At 42.0% G+C, this 23,698-nt stretch overlaps 1 protein-coding gene across 1 annotated transcript in view; it reads right to left on the reverse strand.

Moving 5' to 3' along the window:
- LOC106577485 (suppressor of hairless protein homolog) overlaps positions 1 to 22,886 on the reverse strand; it is a 96,591-nt gene extending 73,705 nt beyond the window's left edge. The window contains exon 1 of the mRNA XM_014155513.3: positions 22,731 to 22,886. Within this exon, the coding sequence (XP_014010988.1) occupies positions 22,731 to 22,750 (20 nt within the window). The 5' untranslated portion in view covers positions 22,751 to 22,886. The remainder of the gene's footprint in view (positions 1 to 22,730) is intronic.
- Between the last annotated feature and the right edge of the window lie 812 nt (positions 22,887 to 23,698).

Genomic DNA, 23,698 nt, shown 5'->3' on the forward strand with positions numbered 1-23,698 from the left:
GTATCTCGAAAACGCTGTCATCTGGTTAATCTAATTCTAAATGAAAATTATACAAATCTTAAAAGGAACTTATATTGCCATGCAAGTAGAAAATAGCCTACATAAAGCCAACAAGTAAAACACATTGCAGCCTGCAGGCAGAAAATATCCTGATAAAAATAAGTATCCTATAAATCACATTGGCTATGCATGGCCTGTCCGCAACGAACTTGAAACATTGTATCAACCAACTATCACCTATGTCCGGCCCGAAGCTCGCGCTAGCAAACTTGCAACCATGTAAAATACTCTGGGACCTCAGAGTAGGAGTGTGCCGAGTAGTCGGACAAAACGAGTATGGTAACAGGTATGAGCAATTTTCTGGATCCGATTATGATCAGAGTATTTTTTGTAATTATCCGTGATCGGAAAATATGACATTTCCAGGTGCCAGCACGCATCTTTCTCATGTCAGTCAGTCAGTCAGTCATATGAGAGCTTCTACGTGGTCGAAATAACTCAACTGGTTGTCTGTAAAGAGAAGGGCGGGCTGTAAGTTGATCCTGCTGCTCTGATTGGATAGAGTGAAGCTGCATTTCCCCATCCAGTCGCTTCATAATTTCACCACATCAGTTTTCCGTCGCATGTTTTCGGTCTAAACATTAAGATTGCTGCTGCCTGCTACTATGATAAATCACATGGTGAGGATGTTTGCTATCAAGCTATCAATGTGCATAATACATGTATCTAACAAAAGGGGCAAGAGTAGAAAAATGTAAATGTAAACGCTGATGCCATTCTGACTGAGTGACAGCAAACTTGGCTGCCCGCTGCAAGTTGAAGACACACACACACACCTCCGTGCACTGCTCCTAATGTGCAGCTTTTTTGCAGTGAGAATGTGCAAGGAAGTATTTTGCCAACATCTACTTAACCTCTATGTGCTAGGTGGGACGCAGGCGTCCCACCCGTGGTGCACTCCATCAACAGCAGGTGCATTTCAAGAGCGGCAAATTTGAATCCAAATAAATGTCAAAATTCAAATTTTTCAAACATAGAACTATTTTACACCCTTTGAAAGATAAACATCTCCTTAATCTAACCACGTTTTACGATTTCAAAAAGGTTTTACGGCGAAAGCATAAATTTAGAGTATGTTAGGACAGTACATTTACAAGAGTTGTGTGTAATGTTTTGTCAATTCAAAGACAGGGTCACCAAAACCATAAAACCAGCTAAAATGATGCACTAACCTTTTACAATCTCCATCAGATGACACTCCTAGGACATTATGTTAGACAATGCATGCATTTTTAGTTCTATCAAGTTCATATTTATATCCAAAAACAGCGTTTTACTATGGCATTGATGTTGAGGAAATCGTTTCCCTCCAATAACCGGCAGTCAAGTCAACACCACAAATTAAATAATTAAAATTAGAAAACATTGGTAAAATATTATATTGTCATTTAAAGAATTATAGATTTACATCTCTTGAACGCAATCAACTTGCCAGATTTAAAAATAACCTTACTGGGAAATCACACTTTGCAATAATCTGAGCACTGCGCCCAGAAAAATACGCGTTGCGATACAGACTAGACGTCATGTTGGGGAGATCTAAAATCGAAAATACTATGTAAATAATCCATTACCTTTGATTCTCTTCATCAGATGTCACTTCCAGGTATCACAGGTCCATAACGAATGTAGTTTTGTTCAAAAAAGCTCATCATTTATGTCCAAAAATCTCCGTCTTGTTAGCACATGATCTAAGCCAGCCGGACTTCTCGTCATGAACGAGGGGAAAAAATATATTTACGTTCGTTCAAACATGTCAAACGTTGTATAGCATAAATCATTAGGGCCTTTTTTAACCAGAACATGAATAATATTCAAGGTGGACGAATGCATACTCTTTTATAACGTATTGGAACGAGGGTACCCAACATGAACTCGCGCGCCAGGTGTCTAATGGGCCATCATCGTTCCATGGCTCTTGTTCGGTCAGATCTCCCTCCAGAAGACTCAAAACACTTTGTAAAGGCTGGTGACATCTAGTGGAAGCAATAGGAAGTGCCAAAATATTCCTCAGCCCCTGTGTTTTTCAATGGGATAGGTTTAAAGGTAATACAACACATCAGGTATCCACTTCCTGTCAGAAAATGTCTCAGGGTTTTGCCTGCCAAATGAGTTCTGTTATACTCACAGACACCATTCAAACAGTTTTAGAAACTTTAGAGTGTTTTCTATCCATATATAATAAGTATATGCATATTCTAGTTACTGGGTAGGATTAGTAACCAGATTAAATCGGGTACATTTTTTTATCCAGCCGTGCAAATACTGCCCCCTAGCCCTAACAGGTTTTAAGCATATTAAAACAACTTTTTTTCTGATCGTGAGTATCATCCGATCTGACTATCAACTGTCAATTTACAGATACGATTACGAGCTTGGGACAGAGAAAGCTGTAGGCTATTTGTACAAGAGACAGCCTATCGACCAGTCGACTAAATGGGGTCAGTCCTGTCCCTAATACACACCCCTAGATCACACCCCCCCCCCCCCAACCACCCCTTCGTACACACGCCATCCGCACATTAAATACACACACACACACACACGTCTGCTTACACGCTCTGTTCCCCAAAGGCCCTCTCCCGCTTAGACGAACAATACCAAATCCACAGAGGACTTTGAATCAGAGTCTGACATGGTAATTCATATGCTCAGGGTCAAGAGTCAAAGTGTGACCTCTGAGGTCAACTTAAGTGTGCGTGTCAGGGGGAACAGCTTGTGTATAGCTGAAATTGAAGATAGAAGATGACTGATCATCATACAATGATATGCATGACTTTGACAGCTGGCTGAAAGATACATCTTGCTCTACTGAATATGCACACACACAATGACGTTTGACAAAGCAGAGAGATGAATGTAGTGTAGGGCAGAGGGGTTAACCTAGGCCCCAGTGCAGAGCAGAGACATCCAATTCTTATTTTTCCATGAACTCACTGTGTCACTGTGTTACACAACAGGGTGGGACACCTTGCTCTCTCCGGGGCCCCTCTGTGTGTTTGTGTGGGTGTGGGTGGTTGAGGCCTGGAGTTGTGGTACAGGGAAGAACCACAGAGGAGGATTACAGAAGGTGTCTGATTTCAATGCCTGAGGGCTGATAGGAGATATCACAGATCTTTCTCACTCTGTCCCTCTCGACACACAACCCTGTAATTACCCTACCGCTCACTCATAGCGCTCACTCAAACCTTTGTGTAGGCCAGGGTGGTAGGGGAAATCTACAGCTAGACCTATTATGGACTCTTGTGAGAGACGGCTTAGGGACTTCAAGGAAACTAGGTTTTCCTAAAGGATGGTTGTAACGTGGTTATTTTATCATTTTAAGATGTATAATGCACTTAATTGTAAAGTCGCTCTGGATAACAATGCTTCTTGTGTGAGTGGTTCGTCATGTCATGCATAAGAGAGGGAGAGATGGAAAATCTTTGAGTGCTAGTAATTTGTCTAATTGAGCAAGTGTATGAGTAAGCATGAGTAACCAGAAGTATGTGTGTGCAGCTTGTGTGCGTGTGTTGCCCACGAAGGCAAGGGGAGGGAGAGAGCAGAGATTTAGAAGAAGCTGACCGCAATGGCTACATATACCCCCTGCAGCCTATTCAGAAATACCAGCTTCCTGATATCACACCGAACTCAAACATGAGTGTGCGTGCGCCCCCCCCCCCCCCACACACACACACACACACACACACACACACACACACACACACACACACACACACACACACACACACACACACACACACACACCCCTATCCCAAAATCAACAACTTGATGCAAGTGTGTCGTCTGGGCTCGGGGTAATATATGAACTCATCTTTCTAACACACATTTAATAATTGAGAAAACTGTGTGTGTGTGTGTGAAGTTAAACTGAAACCCATTTCCTCAGGCTGCCATGGGCACACAGCTCTAGGGCAGCCCCTCTCTCTCAGTGCTTGGCTTGGCATCAGCATGGGCATGTGCCACCCAGCACGCCAACCATCACCTCACAGCCCGAGGAGCAAGCTCAGGGCAGACTCAACACAAACATTCCCAAGACCTTTCCTGTTAGCCACAATCCCTAAGGAAATCTGGATTAAACACTACCGCAGGGGAGAGAGAGATTGAGGAAAGGAGGATAAGGAGAGAGATAAAAGGAGAGGCAAAGAAAAATAAATGTTGGTGCGCTTTGTGAGGAATCCCCTAAAGCACTATACAAAATACAATTGTATTTCTTGTTAAATACAAATATGTTACTTGGATGATTGATTTATTGGTAGAAAGAGAGAGAAAGGGAGATTACTATTGTGCAGACAAGCCTGAAAATCAATCTTGTGCCCAAATGCACATTAACCTGGGGATGAGGTTAGCACAAAAGAAGGGGGAACTTTTGCACTTTCCTTAAAAGAGGCAGGGTAGGAGAGTTGAACTTGGTCCTCACTGTCTGACCGGGCCCAGATGGCTGGTGGCTGCCCCTCTAGGTATAACAGGCAGGGTTAGGCAGAGAGGTGTGTGTGGTTCTGGTTGGGCTCAGTTGGGTACCAAGAGGAGGGGCACTGCGAGCACACACACACACAAACACGGTCGGCTCTGGCTGGGTCCAGACAGCACCAGATCAGTCTGACATGGGAGAGTTTAATGACAGAGAGAGGAAACCTGAGAAAAAAAAGTCTCCATCACTCGCTCTCCCCCTCTCTCTTTACTTCTCTCTCTTTATTTCGTTCCCTCTCTTCCACTCTGACCGCTTCAAACATCAAGCAGGGCCGTCACTGCTCTATGTGGAGCTCTCTAGAGACCTTTAACTGTTGGCCTCATGCCTGAATAATCAGCCAAAACACACACAGACATGCACACACACTGTCACTGAAAGCACACTGACGTACACACAATCACACAGAGACACACACACACACACCCTAAAACCAAGAAGCCAGTTAAAATCCATGCGGTTAAAAAAAAAGCATCAGTTCAAAGCAGCACAGTCTACAGAGCAGCTTTGAAAAGAGCCATCTCCCCAAACAGAAAGTACAGAAGAGCATTCCTCCACCACCAGTGAAGTGGTGTGTAAACTGCCTTCAGAAAGTATTTATACCGCTCGACTTATTCCACACTTTGTTGTGTTACATCCTGAATTCAAAATTGATTAAAAAGGAGGTTCTCTCTCAGCCATATTCACACACAATACCCCATAATAACAAAGTGAAAACATGTTTCTTGACATTTTTGCAAACGTAATATTGTTCAATACACGCTAGAATCACCTTTAGCAGCGATTAGTCTTTCTGGGTAAGTCTCAAAGAGCTTTGCATTGTACAACAAGTTCTATGAAATTGGTTGATCATTGCTAGACAATCATTTTCAAGTCTTGCAATAGATTTTCAAGCAGAATTAAGTAAAAACTGTAATTCGTCCACTCAGGAACATTCACTATCTTGTTGGAAAGCAACTCATCTCCCAGTGTCTGTTGGAAAGCAGACTGAACCAGGTTTTCCTCTAGGATTTTGTCTGTGCTTAACTCCATTCTGTTTCTTTTTTCTAACCTGAAAACTCCCCAGTCCTTAACGATTACAAGCATACCCATTACATGATGCAGCTACCACTATGCTTGAAAATATGGAGCGTGGTACTCAGTAACACTTTATATTCAGAACAAAAAGTATATTTCTTGGTGTATTGATACACCATCCAAAGTGTATTTAATAACTTAGCCATGTTCAAAGAAATAGTCAATGTCTGCTTTTTATTTTTACCCATATACCAATAGGTGCCCATCTTTGCGAGGCATTGGAAAATCTTGCTGGTCTTTGTGGTTGAATCTGTGTTTGAAATTCACTGCTCGACTGAGGGACTTCAGGGATTTTTCAGCCAATTAAATCCTTGGGCAGGCCACCTAAGCGTTTTTTGCGGTCACTTAAGGCCAAACTGTGTTTTTTTTTTATTTATGAAGAAAATAATAATATTAAAAAATATATATATATATATATATAATAATAATAATAATAATAATAATATTGGGATGGAAAAATGCTTCCAGATTAAACAAGACTAAAACAAGATATAAAGGATGTAGAAAAGATAATGGACCTATATTTCTGTATAATATAATCTTCGAGAACTAACAAATCACAAAAACAAAAGCTAGACAGGGAGAACTGAAAATTCCAAAAACAATGAATTTATCAGTATATATTGTGTTAGTATGTTTGAGTAAAATAAGATTAGCCATGGCAAAATGCATAAAATTGCAGGAAATTAACTTTAGAGGGGCAATCATGAGTCGCTACATAATTTTAGGGACTTATAAATTAATGATATGTACCCATTGATTCTTTAAGAATATAACTTAGAAATGCCTCATAAGCTTAGTTCAACTGTTCAACCCCATCAGAAACCAAATATAACTTTGTTTTACTCCAATGCTTGTAAACAAAGAAAATGTAAACAAACACCATATACTATAACCTCAAAACATGGTTAAAACGTTTATATCATGGATGTCAGTCCTTGCATCCATAGCTCTGTGTATGAATTTGAGAGTGGTTACATTTCTCCAGCCCATCCCTCAGCCTTTTACCAAACCAGAGATGCTTTGTTATTGTTTCCACTGCTGATTGCTGCTTTAAAAACTGCTAGACTTTCTCGTGGCTTCATGACTACATATGAGAAATTCTCTCTAAAATTCAGCCGCGTCTACTTCCTGATCTAAGCCCTTTTTTATATAACCCCAGTTGTCCAGCAGCGAAAGGAACAATCCTAATCATATTAGTAACCCATGCATCTTTTGATCTCCAAATGGACTATTCTAAATGGACATTTTCATTTCTGTCACATGAAACCACTCCCATGTACAGTGTGCTTTTGACAACGTTTTTTTCCCGCTAATTGCATTATGGATGGGACATTTGTGCATAGCCCATTGTCGTGTGCGCATTTTTGCGCTTATAAATGTGAAGAAATAATAGTTTTTCAACATTTTATGCTAAACATTCTTATCTCAATGCTTTTTAAAGGTTATTTTGATGTAGCCCTACTGGTTATATGAATTTGAGATCCATCTTCCCACAACTGTCACAGAGTCTGTTTGGAAAAGGCTATTTATTTCTCGCACAGAATGACAAGCTGACCAATATAACTTTTCTACTATGGAGGAAAGTTGACTGACACGGTCTAATGATTTTGCTGTTCATTACTCGTCTTGTTGGCTGAGGAAAAGTATATGTGGACAGTTATTTTACCATCTTCAAAGTGCGCATCAGAATTCATTAAGAAGGACGCACGCCATTGCATCCTAGAGTTGCATGTTCTGTTAACATGAATTACCATAATCTAAATGTGATTTCTGTCATTCTGAGCACCCTGGGTGGAAGCCCTAATCAGGTTACGCACCCAATGCACATGGGTCCGGTAAATTTCTCAAACGTCCGGTAAATTAAAACGCTGCCATCCAACGACACATTTTCTTAACGGAAACCCTGTTGTGTACATGTCTGAATCTCTGCATGTGTGTTTGTTTCTCTGGAAGTGGAGACACTCTCAGTCACGCTTGAGCTGCAAACACAGCCTCATCACGCTGCGATGCGCTCTACTCTACTGGGGTCTCATCTCTGGATCACATCGCTTTGATTCGCCCCTTTTTATATTCTTTCTTTTTATAAAATGCATCATCCTTGCAGACAACCTCCCAGACATAGTGGGCTGGAGTCTGATGTCTGAGAGTATAAAGTAGGAAAGTTTAGACAATCTATTCAGAGTGAAGTGGCAAGCTCTCTGAGGAGGATTCACTGATAATATTTTTATCCTGAACTGTGGCAGTTTTTTATGCCTCCAAGTAAGTGTTCATGGGTGGACTATGGGGGCTCTTCGTTAGGAAAATGGAGAGAGGATTTTTCCCCATATGTTTTCTGTCCCATATGTCGGCCACTGGTCTGAGTCAGTGCTGCGGCCGGTGTATTTGTGTTAAGGCCATGTGTGACTCATCCTCATGAGTGGAATCCTCACAGGGTTTACATTCTACCACTTCAACTAGCTCTAGTAGCTGTGCACTAACCTAAACAATACTAGGGCCTACTAGCTAGTATGATGAGAACCACAGAATACTAGGGCCTACTAGCTAGTATGATGAGAACCACAGAATACTAGGGCCTACTAGCTAGTATGATGAGAACCACAGAATACTAGGGCCTACCAGCTAGTTTGACAAGAACCACAGAATACTAGGGCCTACTAGCTAGTATGACGAGAACCACAGAACCCTAGGAGCTACTAGCTAGTATTACGAGAACCACAGAACCCTAGGAGCTACTAGCTAGTATTACGAGAACCACAGAACCCTAGGAGCTACTAGCTAGTATGACGAGAACCACAGAACCCTAGGAGCTACTAGCTAGTATGACGAGAACCACAGAACCCTAGGGCCTACTAGCTGGTATGATGAGAACCACAGAACCCTAGGGCCTACTAGCTAGTATGATGAGAACCACAGAATACTAGGAACTACAAGCTAGTATGATGAGAACCACAGAATACTTGGAAGTTCTCCTTGTGAAATGTATGTTACTGGGCTGCAATAAACAGAGTAGCAAAGTACGCATGTCATTTCTCAAAGAGAGACTATTTCTCTCTCTCTCCATCTCACTCACCCTGTCCATCATTGTCTACCGCCTTCACTTGAGTCCCTTCCCTTTCTGGGACCTACGTGCAATGACAAACTCAACCCGCGCACACACACATACACACAACTAAATTGGGCCTCTTTAACAGTTTGGGTTGTGTGACAAAAGTGCTCTGCTCAGTGATAGCTGTCAGGAAGAGAGAAAGAGAGAGTGGGGCCATCTGTAGAGCAAATAGTTGATGTTCTGCTTTTCCCTGCAATCTCAATGAACTTCTCTCTATCGCCATTCCCCTCTCTCTCTCTCTCTCCATCTCTCCCCTTCTCTGATGACTCAACGACAAAGGAGAGAGAAGGGGGGAATAAAGGGAAAAGGGGGTCAGAGTGTATAGAACAACACTCCAATCCCAATCAACCCCTCTAGGATCCTGGCTGTGACTGTTTTAGATTGTGGTACTGATGTGAATCATCATAATTAAAATCAGCTATGGTCCTATGCAAAATATAGTCAAGTATTCAGTGAACCAATTGAAAGCTATGGTCTGAACCAGACCAGCAAAGAGCAACCCATTAATAACCTCAACTAACCACTGCTGATCGTGGACTTCAGGAGACAGCAGAAGGAGCACGCCCCCATCCACATCGGCGTACACATCCCTGCCAATCTGAATTAGTCCACCCACTCAGACATTGTGGTGAAGAACGCGCAACAGCGTCTCTTCAACCTCAGGAGACCCTCACAAATTTTTTACAGATGCACCATTGAACTTAGTCACTGTCACTAGCCGGCTACCATCTGGTTACTCAACCCTGCACCTTAGAGACTGCTGCCCGATGTACATAGACATGGAATCACGAGTCACGTTAATAATGGAACACTGGTCACTTTAATAATGTTTACAGTGGGCGGCAGGTAGCCTAGTTGTTAGAGCGTTGGGCCAGTAACCAGAAGGTTACCGGGCGCCGAAGACGTGGATGTCGATTAAGGCAGCCCCCCTGCACCTCTCTGATTCAGAGGGGTTGGGTTAAATGCAGAAAACACAGTTCAGTTGAAAACATTTAGTTTTCCAGACGGTTTTACTCATTTCATATGTATATACTGTATTCTAGTCAATGCCACTCCGACATTGCTCATCCTAATGTTTATATATTTCTTAATTCCATTCTTTTACTTTGAGAGGTGTGTGTCTTGTTAGATATTACTGCACTTTTGGAGAAGGAACACAAACATTTCGCTACACCCGCAATAACATGTGCGAAATATGTGTACAGTACAAGTCAAAGGTTTGGACACACCTACTCATTCAAGGGTCTTTATTTTTTACTATTGTCTACATTGTAAACTATGAAATAACACATATGGAGTCATGTAGTAACCAAAAAAGTGTCAAACACATCAAAATATATTGTAGATTCCTCAAAGTAGCCACCCTTTGCCTTGATTGACAGCTTTGCACACTCTTGGCATTCTCTCAACCAGCATCACCTGGAATGCTTTTCCAACAGTCTTGAAGGAGTTCCCACATATGCTTGGCTGCTTTTCCTTCACTCTGTGGTCCAACTCATCCCAACCCATTTCAATTGGGTTGAGGTCGCGTGATTGTGGAGGCCAGGTCATCTGATGCAGCACTCCATCACTCTCCTTGGTCAAATAGCCCTTACACTCCCTGGAGATGTATTGGGTCATTGTCCTGTTGAAAAACAATTGATAGTCCCACTAAGCTCAAACCAGAAGGGATGGTGTATCACTGCAGAATGCTGTGGTAGCCACACTGGTTAAGTGTGCCTTGAATTCTAAATAAATCACAGACCGTGTCATCAGCAAAACAACCCCAAACCATCACACCTCCTCCTCCATGCTTCACAGTGGGAACCACATATGAGGTGATCATCCGTTCACCTACTCAGCGTTTCACAAAGACACGCCAGATGGAACCAGAAATCTCTAATTTTGACTCATCAGACCAAAGGCCAGATTTCCACAAGCAAGTCTCTTCTTCTTATTGGTGTCCTTTGGTAGTGGTTTCTTTGCAGCAATTTGACCACGAAGGCCTGATTTACGCATTCTCCACTGAACAGTTGATGTTGAGATGTGACTGTTACTTGAACTCTGTGAAGCATTTATTTGGGCTGCAATTTCTGAGGCTGGTAACTCATATACATACATACATACATACATACATACATACATACATACATACATACATACATACATACATACATACATACATACATACATACATACATACATACATACATACATACATACATACATACATACATACATACATACATACATACATACATACATACATACATACATACATACATACATACATACATACATACATACATACATACATACATACATACATACATACATACATACATACATACATACATACATACATACATACATACATACATACATACATACATACATACATACATACATACATAAATAAATGTTTACCCCTTTTTCTCCCCAATTTCATGGTATCCAATTGGTAGTTACAGTCTTGCCTCATCGCTGCAACTCCCGTAAGGACTCGGGAGAGGCGAAGGTCGAGAGCCGTGCGTCTTCCGAAACACAACCCAGCCAAGTCACACTGCTTCTTGACACAATGACCACTTAACCTAGAAGCCAAAGTCTCTTTGCTTATTTGAGCTGTTCTTGCCATAATATGGACTTGGTATTCCACCAAATAGGGCCATCTTCTGTATACCACCCCTACCTTGTCACGTCACAACACAACTGATTGGCTCAAACACAATAAGGCACACCTATTAATTTAAATTAATTCCAGGGCACTACCTCATGAAGCTGGTTGAGGGAATGCCAAGAGTGTGCAAAGCTATCATCAAAAACCCTAGAATGAGTAGGACCAGAAGTCCCCACAAGAATATTAAACAAACAAACATCTTACCAACTGGGGACATTTTATTAGTCCCCACGAGGTCAAATGCTATTTCTAGGGGGTTTAGGGTTAAGGTTAGAATTACATTAAGGGTTAGGAGATAGGGTTAGTTTTAGGGTTAGGGGCTAGGGTTAGGTTTAGGGTTAAGGTTAGGTTTTTGGGTTAAGGTTAAAGTACAGGTTAGGGGTTAGGGAAAATAGGATTTTTAATGGCACTGAATTGTGTTCCCCCACAAGGTTAGCTGTACAAGACTGTGTGTGTCTGTGTGACAGAAACAGAAGTACAAGAGAGAGAAGTCAGAAATGAGAAACCTTAGCAACCTTTAGCCCACATGTGTGTTCATCTGCAGGCTGCTGTGTGTGTGTTAGCGATGCGGCGCCTGGCACTGAGTTTGTCACCTCCGGACCACTGTCTGGTTTCATTGTTGTTATTGTCATGGTAGGAGGAAAAATAATAAGGTTTCGTTCCTGCTACCCAGTTCCCCTTTATCAAGTCTCTGTCTTTCCTCTTTAGTCTAGACTGATGTGGTGTTTTTAACTGGAAAAGAAGGTGAGGGACCCTGCTTTCTAAAATCAACTCTGTATGTTGCTGGTGCCATCTCTGACTCCAAGGGGCTTCAACTCCACTTCTCTTTCTGTCTCTCTCTGCCTCTCCTTCCCTCCCTCTTAATGCAAAGGGGGGCAGCCTCTCGCTCTCTCTCTGTCCCTGGATGCTATCGTCACTTGCCTGGGCACAGTGGCAGTGGAGCCCTTGGGGCAACACAATGTGTGTGAGTCTGTCTGTCTGTGCGTGCGTGCGTCTGGCCCTTGCCACTCTCCATGATGCCACAGTCTAATATTAGCTTCTCTGACAGAAAAGGGTGACAGAGGGAGCAGTGAATGTGAAAACCAGGACTGGTGAAAGAGAATCATTAACTAGGTGGCTGTAGTAGGAGGTTCTCAATCTCCTCCTAGCCACGGTTGTGTTGTAGACATCAAAATTGTCTTGCTAATTTTGTGGCGGTACTAGCATCATATCATGGTTTTTATAATGATGGCATGGTGTAGGCTATACCAATGTGTCTCTGATATGGTTCATCTGTCACTGGGAGGTGGTTTCTTGCCAATTGCCACTCCTTGTTCCTCAGATGGGCGAGCATGGCAGTTGGGGATGATGACGGTGATGGGACTTTCCCCCTTTTTAGTGACCAGAGTCAGGAAACCCGTTTAACGTCCCATCCGAAAGACGTCACCCTACACAGGGAAATATCCCCATTCACTGCCCTGGGGCATTCAAACAAATAATAATTAGACCAGAGGAAAGAGTGCCTCCTACTGGCCCTCCAAAACCAATTCCAGCAGCATGTCTTCCATCCAGGGACCGACCAAGACCAACCCTGCTTAGCTTCAGAGGCAAGCCAGCAGTGGGATGCAGGCTGGTATGCTGCTGGCATACAACACTCCTATCCCAACCAACCCTCATGTGAACTCTAACACCTAGGAAAGGAAACAGACTCCCAAAAAGGCTAAAGATTCCTTCTCTTCAGATTCAAAAACACCAGTCCGAGAAGACGCAGACTTTTGACAAACTGAAGAGTCTGGTGGGTAGTAAACTATCAATCATAATCTAAAATCCATTGAGGTCCAAAAAGAACACATACAAACAAAAACAAGAAGCCCTTTTCCAGGGCCAAAAGCATCAGACAACGAAGCATTTCTTTCTAAACAGACGCTCTCCTGCTCGGCTCTCTTGGTAGCTACAAGCAATTATTCATGTCTAATAAACCAGCACAAGGCAGAACTCTTTTCCCCCTATCAAAATAATATTTGTCCAAAAAACAAATCCACTTCTCTCACCCCGGGGAGTCCTGCCCCCACTCTTTTCACAAGAAACACACTGGAGCAAGGAGCAAGAAAACACACCAAACAGTCAATACCATTCAAGCTGAATTCAAAACTGTTTTTCTCTCTCTGTGTGCTGTAAAAGATTGCAAAACATGGCATGACTCTGGGGTGGTTGGAGAGGAGGTTAAATTAAACCAAACATGCAACAGACAGGGGATCACTACGTGTTTTCTGAATGAAACATCCTGAAACGTGACGGTGGGTCAGAAAACGCTGACGCCAGTAGAAGCACGTCTGGTTCCCTTGGCAATGCTGTAATTGCGATCAACAGCAACGGGACGAGGAGGGGAGGGTGGAGGAGTGAGGAAACTCACCAGGCTAAGAGGAGAGAGAGAGGGGGCACTGCAAAACAGTACTTTCTGTGCTCTCCCTTTCCCTCTCTCTTGTAGAGTAGATTATCAATGCAAGGGATTTGTCTACCATTGAACTCCTTGGTAGGCCATTTTTGGGGTTGTGAAAGCGCATTCAGTGTAAACTTAAAACGACTAAAAAAGCTGATATAAAGAAAAGATAATTGACCTACAGTTGAAGCCGGGAGTTTACATACACCTTAGCCAAATGCATTTAAACTCAGTTTTTCACAATTCCTGACATTTATTCCTAGTAAAAATCCCGTCTTAGGTCAGTTAGGATCACCACTTTATTTTAAGAATGTGAAATGTCAGAATAATAGTAGCGAGAATGATTAATTTCAGCTTTTATTTCTTTCATCACATTCCCAGTGGGTCAGAAGTTTACATACACTCAATTAGCATTTGGTAGCATTGCCTTTAAATTGTTTAACTTGGGTCAAACGTTTCAGGTAGCCTTCCACAACCTTCCCACAATAAGTTGGGTGAATTTTGGCCCATTCCTCCTGACAGAGCTGGTGTAACTGAATCAGGTTTGTAGGCCTCCTTCCTTTCACACGCTTTTTCAGTTCTGCCCACAAATTTTCTATAGGCTTGATTTCAGGGCTTTGTGATGGCCACTCCAATACCTTGACTTTGTTGTCCTTAAGCCATTTTGCCACAACTTTGGAAGTATGCTTGGGGTCATTGTCCATTTGGAAGACCCATTTGTGACCAAGCTTTAACTTCTTGACTGATGTCTTGAGATGTTTCTTCAATATATCCACATAAATTTCCCTCCTCATGATGCCATCTATTTTGTGAAGTGCACCAGTCCCTCCTGCAGCAAAGCACCCCACAACATGATGCTGCCACCCCCGTGTTTCACAGTTGGGATGGTGTTCTTTGGCTTGCAAGCATCCCCCTTTTTCCTCCAAACGTAACGATGGTCATTATGGCCAAAGTTATATTTTTGTTTCATCAGACCAGAGGACATTTCTCCAAAAAGTACGACCTTTGTCCTCATGTGCAGTTGCAAACCGTAGTCTGGCTTTTTTTTTTTAATGGTGGTTTTGGAGCAGTGGCTTCTTCCTTGCTGAGCTGCCTTTCAGAATATGTCGATATAGGACTCGTTTTACTGTGGATATAGATACTTTTGTACCGGTTTCCTCCAGCATCTTCACAAGGTCCTTTGCTGTTGTTCTGGGATTGATTTGCACTTTTCGCACCAAAGTACGTTCAACTCTAGGAGACAGAACGCAATTCCTTCCTGAGCGGTATGACGGCTGCGTGGTCCCATGGTGTTTATACTTGCGTACTATTGTTTGTACAGATGAACGTGGTACCTTCAGGCGTTTGGAAATTGCTCCCAAGGATGAACCAGACTTGTGGAGGTCTACAATTTATTTTCTGAGGTCTAGCTGATTTCTTTTGATTTTCCCATGATGTCAAGCAAAGAGGCACTGAGTTTGAAGGTAGGCCTTGAAATACATCCACACCTCAAATTGATTCAAATGATGTCAATTATCCTATCAGAAGCTTCTAAAGCCATGACATCATTGTCTGGAATTTTCCAAGCTGTTTAAAGGCACATTCAACTTAATTTAATGTAAACTTCTGACCCACTGGAATTGTGATACAGATTATTTCACTAATAATTCACTGTATGTAAACAATTGTTGGAAAATTACTTGTGTCATGCACAAAGTAGATGTACTATTCGACTTGCAAAAATTATAGTTTGTTAACAAGAAATTTGTGGAGTGGTTGAAAAACGAGTTTTAATGACTCCAACCTAAGTGTATGTAAACTTCCGACTTCAAGTGTATATATTTTTTTTAGAATATAATCTTTGAGAACTAACAAATCACCCCAAAAAAAATCTAGACAGTTGGTCCATACTTGCAAACCTAAGCAACCATTTAAATTTAAAAACCGGTTCTCCGGCACAAAATGCATGTCAGCCAATTACGTGTATTTCACTGACTGGTTGCTCTCTGTGCAAATGCCTAGTCCACATAATTGTCACAGATTGTAGCAAGGGTTCAAATCTCAAAAGTCCCCCCTTTGAAATATGAAATTACATGTATTGTGTTAGTGTGTTGAAAAGGGACGCCTACAGCCAACATCTTGAAAATGAAATTAATAAGGAATTAACACTTTCTTCAGCCTTGCAAACAAAACTCACTGCAATTGCCTATTAATCATATTGCATAGGCTATATTACATAGACGTGTACACAAACATAGGCCTACAGAGTTAGATGTATTATTTCCACTGTTCACCGATGACTTGGATGTCGATTAAGGCAGCCACCACACCTCTCTGATTCAGAGGGGTTGGGTTAAATGCAGAAGACACATTTCATTGAATGCATTCAGTTGTACAACTGATAAGGTATCCCCTTTTCCCTTTATTTTACTTGAGGAGGATGAGCATTAAAGTGTAGAGTAGGATTGTAGTTTGCACTCTCGTTATCATCCTACAGATGACAGTATTGCAGTTATTTTTAAGAAGTTTAATTGCGAGTATGGAGGACTGGAATCGACAGTCTTATTGTGGGAAGACACTTGGCTGTCACAGAGCCCCACAGTGGGTGTCGTAATACCCATAAAACCTAGCAGTCAAACAGGGAAATGGTTCCAATCATTTTTCCACCATTAATTTCTCCCATAGGGGATTTTAGAAACACTTAAAAAAGGGCTGTGTTTCGTGTTGGCTTACCCTGGCATGAGGTTTGGATTAACCATTAAAAATGAATTTCCCTTTTTGACCGCTAGGTTTTATGGATATTAATGACTCATACTGTGGTACTCTATAAGTATATTCTTATGTAGGCCTACACTTACATGCAGGCTTACAACATTTAATAGGCTACGCATTATTATAATCATCCACTTCGTGACATGCGTTTTGAATCAAGTATCAAGGACAGGCAATGAACAGTTTTTTCCTCAACAAAAAAAGCTTGATGCGAGGGGGGCTCGACCCACGGTTAAAGTGCACCATCAATTTTGAGTCAACCGCTTCAGCAGTGTGTGCCACCTTGAAGCGATGACAGCCTACATGACTGCTGTTTGACAAACCCATAAGGCGCTTTTTGTTTTTATGACGTACAATAAACTAGACGTTTTTTAAATATTGTTTCTAAAAAAGCATATGGATGTGAAACATGAAAATGTTATCTAACATTAGAAATGCCAATGGTTGGTGGATATATAGTCTAAGATCTTTGATAGGCTGTGGAAGAATGTGCCAGAATATAATCAGTGCCACCTGTTGAGGTTAGAATAGGGCTAACGTATGCCATGTTATCTGATGGGACAAACTATAATTTAGTGTTCTGTCACGTGGAAGTTGGCTGACACGCATTTTGTGCCGGAGAACCTGTATAAATATAAATGGTTGCTTATGTTCGCAAGATGGGCCCAATGAATTTAGCAGTATTGATTTTGTTATTACGTTTGAGCAAAAGAGCACAACATTAGCGATGGGGAAAAAATACATAGAATTGCAGGAAATGTACTTTAAAAACGGAAAAATGTTCTCTCATCTCCATGGCAGAATATGTAGAATCGCAGGAAATGGCAAAATGTGTAGAATTGCAGGAATTTTGATTTAAAACTTTACTTAAATATTCAAAAAAAAATGTCTCTACACAACCAAGATGGGGGCCTCTTAAAATGTCTCTAAAATTCAGCCGTGGTGACGGGCCGACCGTGCCCATTACCACGCTCACCACCTAAGCCCTTTTTCTGATCCAGAAGAAAACCTGAATGCCAAGGCCAACAACAACACAGGGAACTTGGGCTTCGATGTGATGGTGTTTTCAAAACCACACTGGCTTATTTGCATTGAGAATTATTCGGTCTCATCCTTCTTGAAACAATAACAACACGTTTTAGCCCTAGAGATAAAGTGAAAGGTTATTTGGAATACATTCCAAGCTCATGAAGCAAATAATGCGTTCTCACTTGGGTTTAGAGATGGACTCTGGTATAAAGAATCCAATCATTGCCTGGTGACGGTGAGGGAATAACATAGAACTCTGGCCCTCAGGCTTTTGGGAATTAGGAAATGCACCGCCCACTAGAAAAGTTTATTAAAATACACGACCAATAAAGAAAACCCCTTGTTATGTAAAATTGTGATATTCCGTGGCTTTCCTCTTCCACTAGCATGTGGTGGAGGACCAAGTCTGGGGAGTGCCAAGCCAAATTACAAAAAAAAATGTGCCTTTTCATCCCCTGTGGCTCAGAAAGAGCGAGGTTTAGAGCGGGAGAGAGGTTGAGACAGTCAGATAAAAAAAAAATAATAGGTAGCGTAGTCATAACGCCATCCAACAAGTTGAGTCCAACCTGGCTGGTCCATGGTGGCAAATAGGCTTCAGGGGACATCGCACTGAAATTAAGTCACAGCCCCTTTTCAAATCAACCTATCAACTTTGACAAGGTAAAACCTACAAGTGAAGCAAACTGCACGTTCTTCATTGGCTTCCATATTCAATAATCTTCCCCCGACTTTTACTGTGTCTGAATGTGGGGCACGTCTCTTCAGTAACACCATAGCTCTCAGGTCCTGAGGTGACACACAGACCTGGGTTTTACGAGCTTGTATCTCCTCCCTCATTAACCTATCCGTCAATGCCTCGGCTCAGGTACAGGAGGAGGTGAGGCGGGGAGTGTGTGTGTGTCGGGGGGAATGAAATCGGCAGACCCTTTTAACTCTACCCCAGCCCTCTGCCACCAAAAAGGTCACTGCTTCCACATCTGCTCCTCTCTCTCTCATAATGGGGGAAGGGGGAAGAGAAGAGGACCCTGGGGACCGCTTCCCCTCTACACACAGAAAACACACACTCTAGGGCTGTGATGGAAAAGAATATTGTGGTATCATGGCAAAATTGAAAATTCGAAGCAGACCAAACTCTTCAGTCCTTTAAAAACCTGCTGTATGTAAAATATTGTGTGCTATAGCTTGGAAAATAAATGCATGTGACTCTGGATTGGATGATAACATAATAGTGCTGAGCGAAACTTCACTGTCGGTTAGGGGCTCGTAAGTAAGCATTTCACTGTTGTATTCAGCGCATGTGCCTAATAAAATGTGATTTGAATAGTGCCTTTTGAGGTCGGTTTGGTTTCGGTTGGATATTTTTTTTTAAATAAAGCAGTTTTTTAGATTTAGATACTTTTTTTATACATTAAATGCACTATGCATTATGTGGGTTGAATGCTGTAACACAGAATAAAATAATTAAAGTCTAATGATGGTAGTGTGTGCCCATTAAGGCTTATCACTTATTAACCACATTTTTATTAAAGTAATGTGAATAAATTATGTTTTATTTGATGAGTATTATTATTTCATTCCAAGCCACCCGCTCATCTCTATAGAGCTGCTGCCTATGCTGTCTGACAAAAATAACAATTTTAGTAGTTCATCAAAAGTAAAAAAAATTTTTTAAAAAAATGTAAAAAAAGGCATACTTTTACAACTGCTGAATATCAACCATCAATCACTTAGCTCATGTATTTTCAGGCTCGTGAAGCAACTGCTTTCTATCCCTCTCGATCATGCATTCTCTCATCTCTGTCTCCGTGTTTGTGCCGCACAAGTTTAAACAGGCGCAAAATGGATTATGGTTATTGTAGTTAATTAACACGTTTTCTGCACCTGTTGGAAACAACTCCCTACTACATCACACAGTTCAGGCTTGATCTGATTTATCTCTACCGAAACTGCACTCACAGAAGAAAAAAAACGAACAAAATGCACTTCAAATAATTGAACTGATGTCGGTGAATTAGTTGTTTAAAAAGCAAAAAATAACCAACATTTCGGTTAATCGTGCAGCACTAAAAACATGTTGGTTTCCAACATTAAGGCTGTTTTCCTAAATAAGATAAAAGCGCTTCATGTTTTGTTTCCTTGCCACGATACTAATTAGTATCGCCATACTGGTATCGTCCTGGCCCTGACACACTCCTGTTTCCAGGGAACTCACACACACCTAATGACTAAAATATAAATGTACATGCATTTGGAAGACACTCTTATCCAGAGCAACTTAAAGGCACAATTATGGTTAAGTGCTCAAGGGTACACACACACACACACTCAGTGGCTCACACGCCTATGTCCCTCACAGGCAGGCTTAATGGTGTAATTACACGGGCAAAAAGAGGCCCGGCTCTGTCTCGACTGAGTCGTCCCGCTGTACACCTTTGGGTAAAAGTGGGAGGGCATAACATTTTTTTAAAGTTATATCCAATAGCTTTACCCAGGGGCCATGTAGAGGCAGTATTGTGTTGAAATAAGTGATTCATGCTTTTATCATCCCAGGTGATGCCCAGATCGTCTCCCTGTGAACAGTAGTTTTCTTTCAGCTAGGGCTGCTAGGCTCACTGGTATCAGGCACACTTTCTGAGGGGGAAAGAAAGATTATACAGCAACACTATCTTATTCCTGTTTTTCTAACATTCAGAGAGCTGTGTTGAGGAGATATGGTAGGCTGCAGGTTGGCTAGTCTTATCACTGCTCTGTGACAATGCTCAAATATGAATTCCTGCTGTTGTTTTTTTATTTATTATTTTAGACAAAACTATGGTCCTTTTCCTTGTTGTTTTTTCTTGGGGGTTTTTTGCACTGAAGAGACATCCATTGACTAAATGCTCCACTATTTCTCTTTCAAAAAGAAGAGATCACGTAAAATGCCACATGACACTATTTAGGCTAAACTAAGCTGAAAGGGCAAGAAAGAGCTCAGACATAGAACCATCTTAAAATACTTAAGCCAGAGACAGACGGTCAATCTTATCAAGCATTTTCAGCAAACCTCTAGAATGTGCTCATTTTTACACATTTAAAATTGCTCACAAACTCAAACAGATACTACTTGAATTTGTCCTATAAGAACACCAGATTTTTCTTTCCCGTTGCAAAACGTTATGCTACGGTGTGCCCTACTACTGAGATCAGAGTACTGCCCTCTCATCTCTGCACCAGTGCGCCCTGCCTCAACCACAACTCCCTGCCAACTCTCAGAGGGGGCCATGGCTGTCAGACCTGACCCTGAGTGGGGTTGTGGGGGCACTGGGCTGTGGACAGGCCGGCTGGGATGTGGGCTCCCTCTCTCCGTCTCTCCCTCTCTTTATCTCTCTCCCTCCCTAGCCTCCAGCCATTGACACGGTCGTGACCGGCCACATGCTAATAAAGATCCCTTATGGCACTCTAATTCTGTTAAACCTCTAGTCTCACCCCCCCTCCTCCCTCTATCCCTGCAGAAGAAAAAGAACACAGCTCGGGTAGATATCATCTGGACAGGTGGCCAGCCACCCAGACTCGACCCACCTGCCCTCTCTCTCCAAACAGAAATCAGCTCAGGTCTGCTGGAAAGCCCCAAATGAGCACACACATTACTACCCTCGACACCCCCCCCCCCCCCCCTCCCCTCCACACGCACTTCTCCAAAAAGCCCAGCTAATGTCTGTCCCCCACTGAGCTATCTGTGGGGACTACTGACTCCAGATTACCCCAAAAAATACCCATTGAAATTATAGGACTGTTTTGGGAATTGGAGAGATATCCATAGACCGGATAGATAATGCAGATGCTATGCTGCTACTAGTTTACAATACTACTTACTGCATCACAAGAGCCTTGAAAACTTGGAAAATGTAGCTATAGCATAATAGACATTAGGCAAGCTATGATGAAGTTACTACTTCCCAGGCAATTCTAAAGTCTAGTGACAGATACATTAAATGGGCTTCATTTAGCCTATATTTTTCTTCTTCAAATAATTACCACAAGTCTCTTATCTCCCTATTGCACAATTAGCTACAATCAAAGAAATTGGGCTAAGCCCATGGAACTGACGAATATTTAGGAAGATAGAAAGTCTGAGGATAATTTAGCTCGTTGCCTCCAGCAGAAAAATAAAGGGTATTTAAACAGATTAGTTTGCTGCCTTTTTTAGGATTGCCTTTCATTAATGTGAGTAGCTTCAACCTAGTGAATTATCAACAGCTAAACCGTCTCTATTTCATAAAGCAGCTTACCAACCTTGGACAGAGGCATCTCATTTCACGTATATTTCGTATTTCAGTTTTGTATTTCAGTGGCTCGCGCTGGCTATCTGACGTTAATAGACAGATAAAGAGAGAGCAAAAATGACATGTATACAAATCCTCACAGCGTCATGCTTTTTTTTATAACTTTGAGTTCGTTTTTAAGAGGGTTATAGTAGCTAGAATTAGATAAATTATGTCCTTAGTATAATTTGTCTGCAACGCGGACGGAGAAGCTCGGGACTGTTTTGTAAACACCACTTTATATGAGTACATTTACGCATGGCAAAACATTGCTTACAGTACTCAGACGTCTGCAAGTGTATTAACCAACAATCGATAGAGAAATATCTAGTCAGTTAACGTTAGCCAGCTAACACCACAGAGACGAGAGTCGAACGATGCCTTACTTGACAAAGGCAAAGCCACAACGTGTTTCAGACTGTGGAACTGTAGATTACATTGCAACATGGTTATAAGGTGAATACATACATATCGTGGGATATATAGTTGAATAATATTACCTAAACATAGACAAAAACGACAGTTTATTTTTTCCCAACCCACACTGATTGTACTCGTGTCGTTGTCTGGTGTTGAAAAAGGACCTCTGAAAGCTAGCAGTAGCGAGCTAGCTCGACCCCCAGAACATTGCACGGCGGTGCAGCAACAGTCAGTACAGTGAAGTAGTCAAAGGAAAACACACACACACACAATACATTTAGACAAAGAAAATGCTTTCCCAGACTGAAAACAAATGGCCACAAACATCCACATTTGCTCGGCTATCTATGCTCGAACAGAAGCGACCAATTATCTTTCAAAAACTTAAATTCACTTTAACTCCAATAGCTACAACCACCAGCCCTGAATCTCAGACTTACCCTGTCACAACAGGCGCCATCTTCCACAAACTCTCACCAAAACTCCAACACTCGCGATATCCTTTCTCCCCAGACCAACAATCCGCCGAGACAACAGAAGCAGACTGGCGATATAGGGACTAGGGAGAAGGAGAGAAACGGGGCGGGAGAGGAGTACAGAAAGGAGGGGGAGGCGGCAGGTTGCTAGAGAGAGAGAGAGAGAGAGAGAGAAAAGGGCAGACGCCACAACAACAGGCGTGGGAAACTTTAGACATCACGCGATACCAGGAAAACTCTCACCATAGACAAGCGTGGAGGGAGCATCGTCCTATCGCGAGATGTGCGTGGAGTGGAGTTGCTTATTTTATGGGCTGAAATAGTATTCCCACGTGTTTACGGGGTGATAAATTACAGCACTGATCTGAACATAGTTTGGCACGGAATTCTGCACAATGTTGTGAGGAAGCCTGCATTTTCCCAGGCCCACACAAGATTATCTCGAATGTATTGAGTCTCTGTGTCTCTTGGACGTCTGAAACATTCATTTCAACCAGCTGAAAGATTTCAGATAAAACTGACTGTGCATAGTCTGGCAGTGCATAGATTCCTTTTCTAAAGCAAGGTTAGGTAAGGTACTATATGCCACTAAAATATGCCCTAAAGATCAGATGTCATGGTCAAATGACAGTGTAATCAGTGGCGATTTTAGCATGTAAATCTTGGTGGGGGGGGGGGGAAAGGTGGGATGAATGCCAGCAAAGCCACTACACAACACTAAACAATACATTAATTGTACTATAACGGTGACAAACGCTGCTCACAAACTGTTAGGGCCTACATAAAGCTGTCCCAACAGTAGTCCCAATGCCAAACCACTGCTACACCTGGCTTTCAGCAGAGCCTTGTCTGGCATCGAAACAGTACATTCAACCTCATTTACTGCCTTAAAAAAAACAGAGCTGATATTGCTGACTTGCTTAAACAAATGT

The sequence above is a fragment of the Salmo salar genome, chromosome 18 (genome assembly GCF_965601325.2).
Source record: "Salmo salar chromosome 18, fSalSal1, whole genome shotgun sequence".
Classification (NCBI taxonomy): Eukaryota; Metazoa; Chordata; class Actinopteri; order Salmoniformes; family Salmonidae; genus Salmo; species Salmo salar.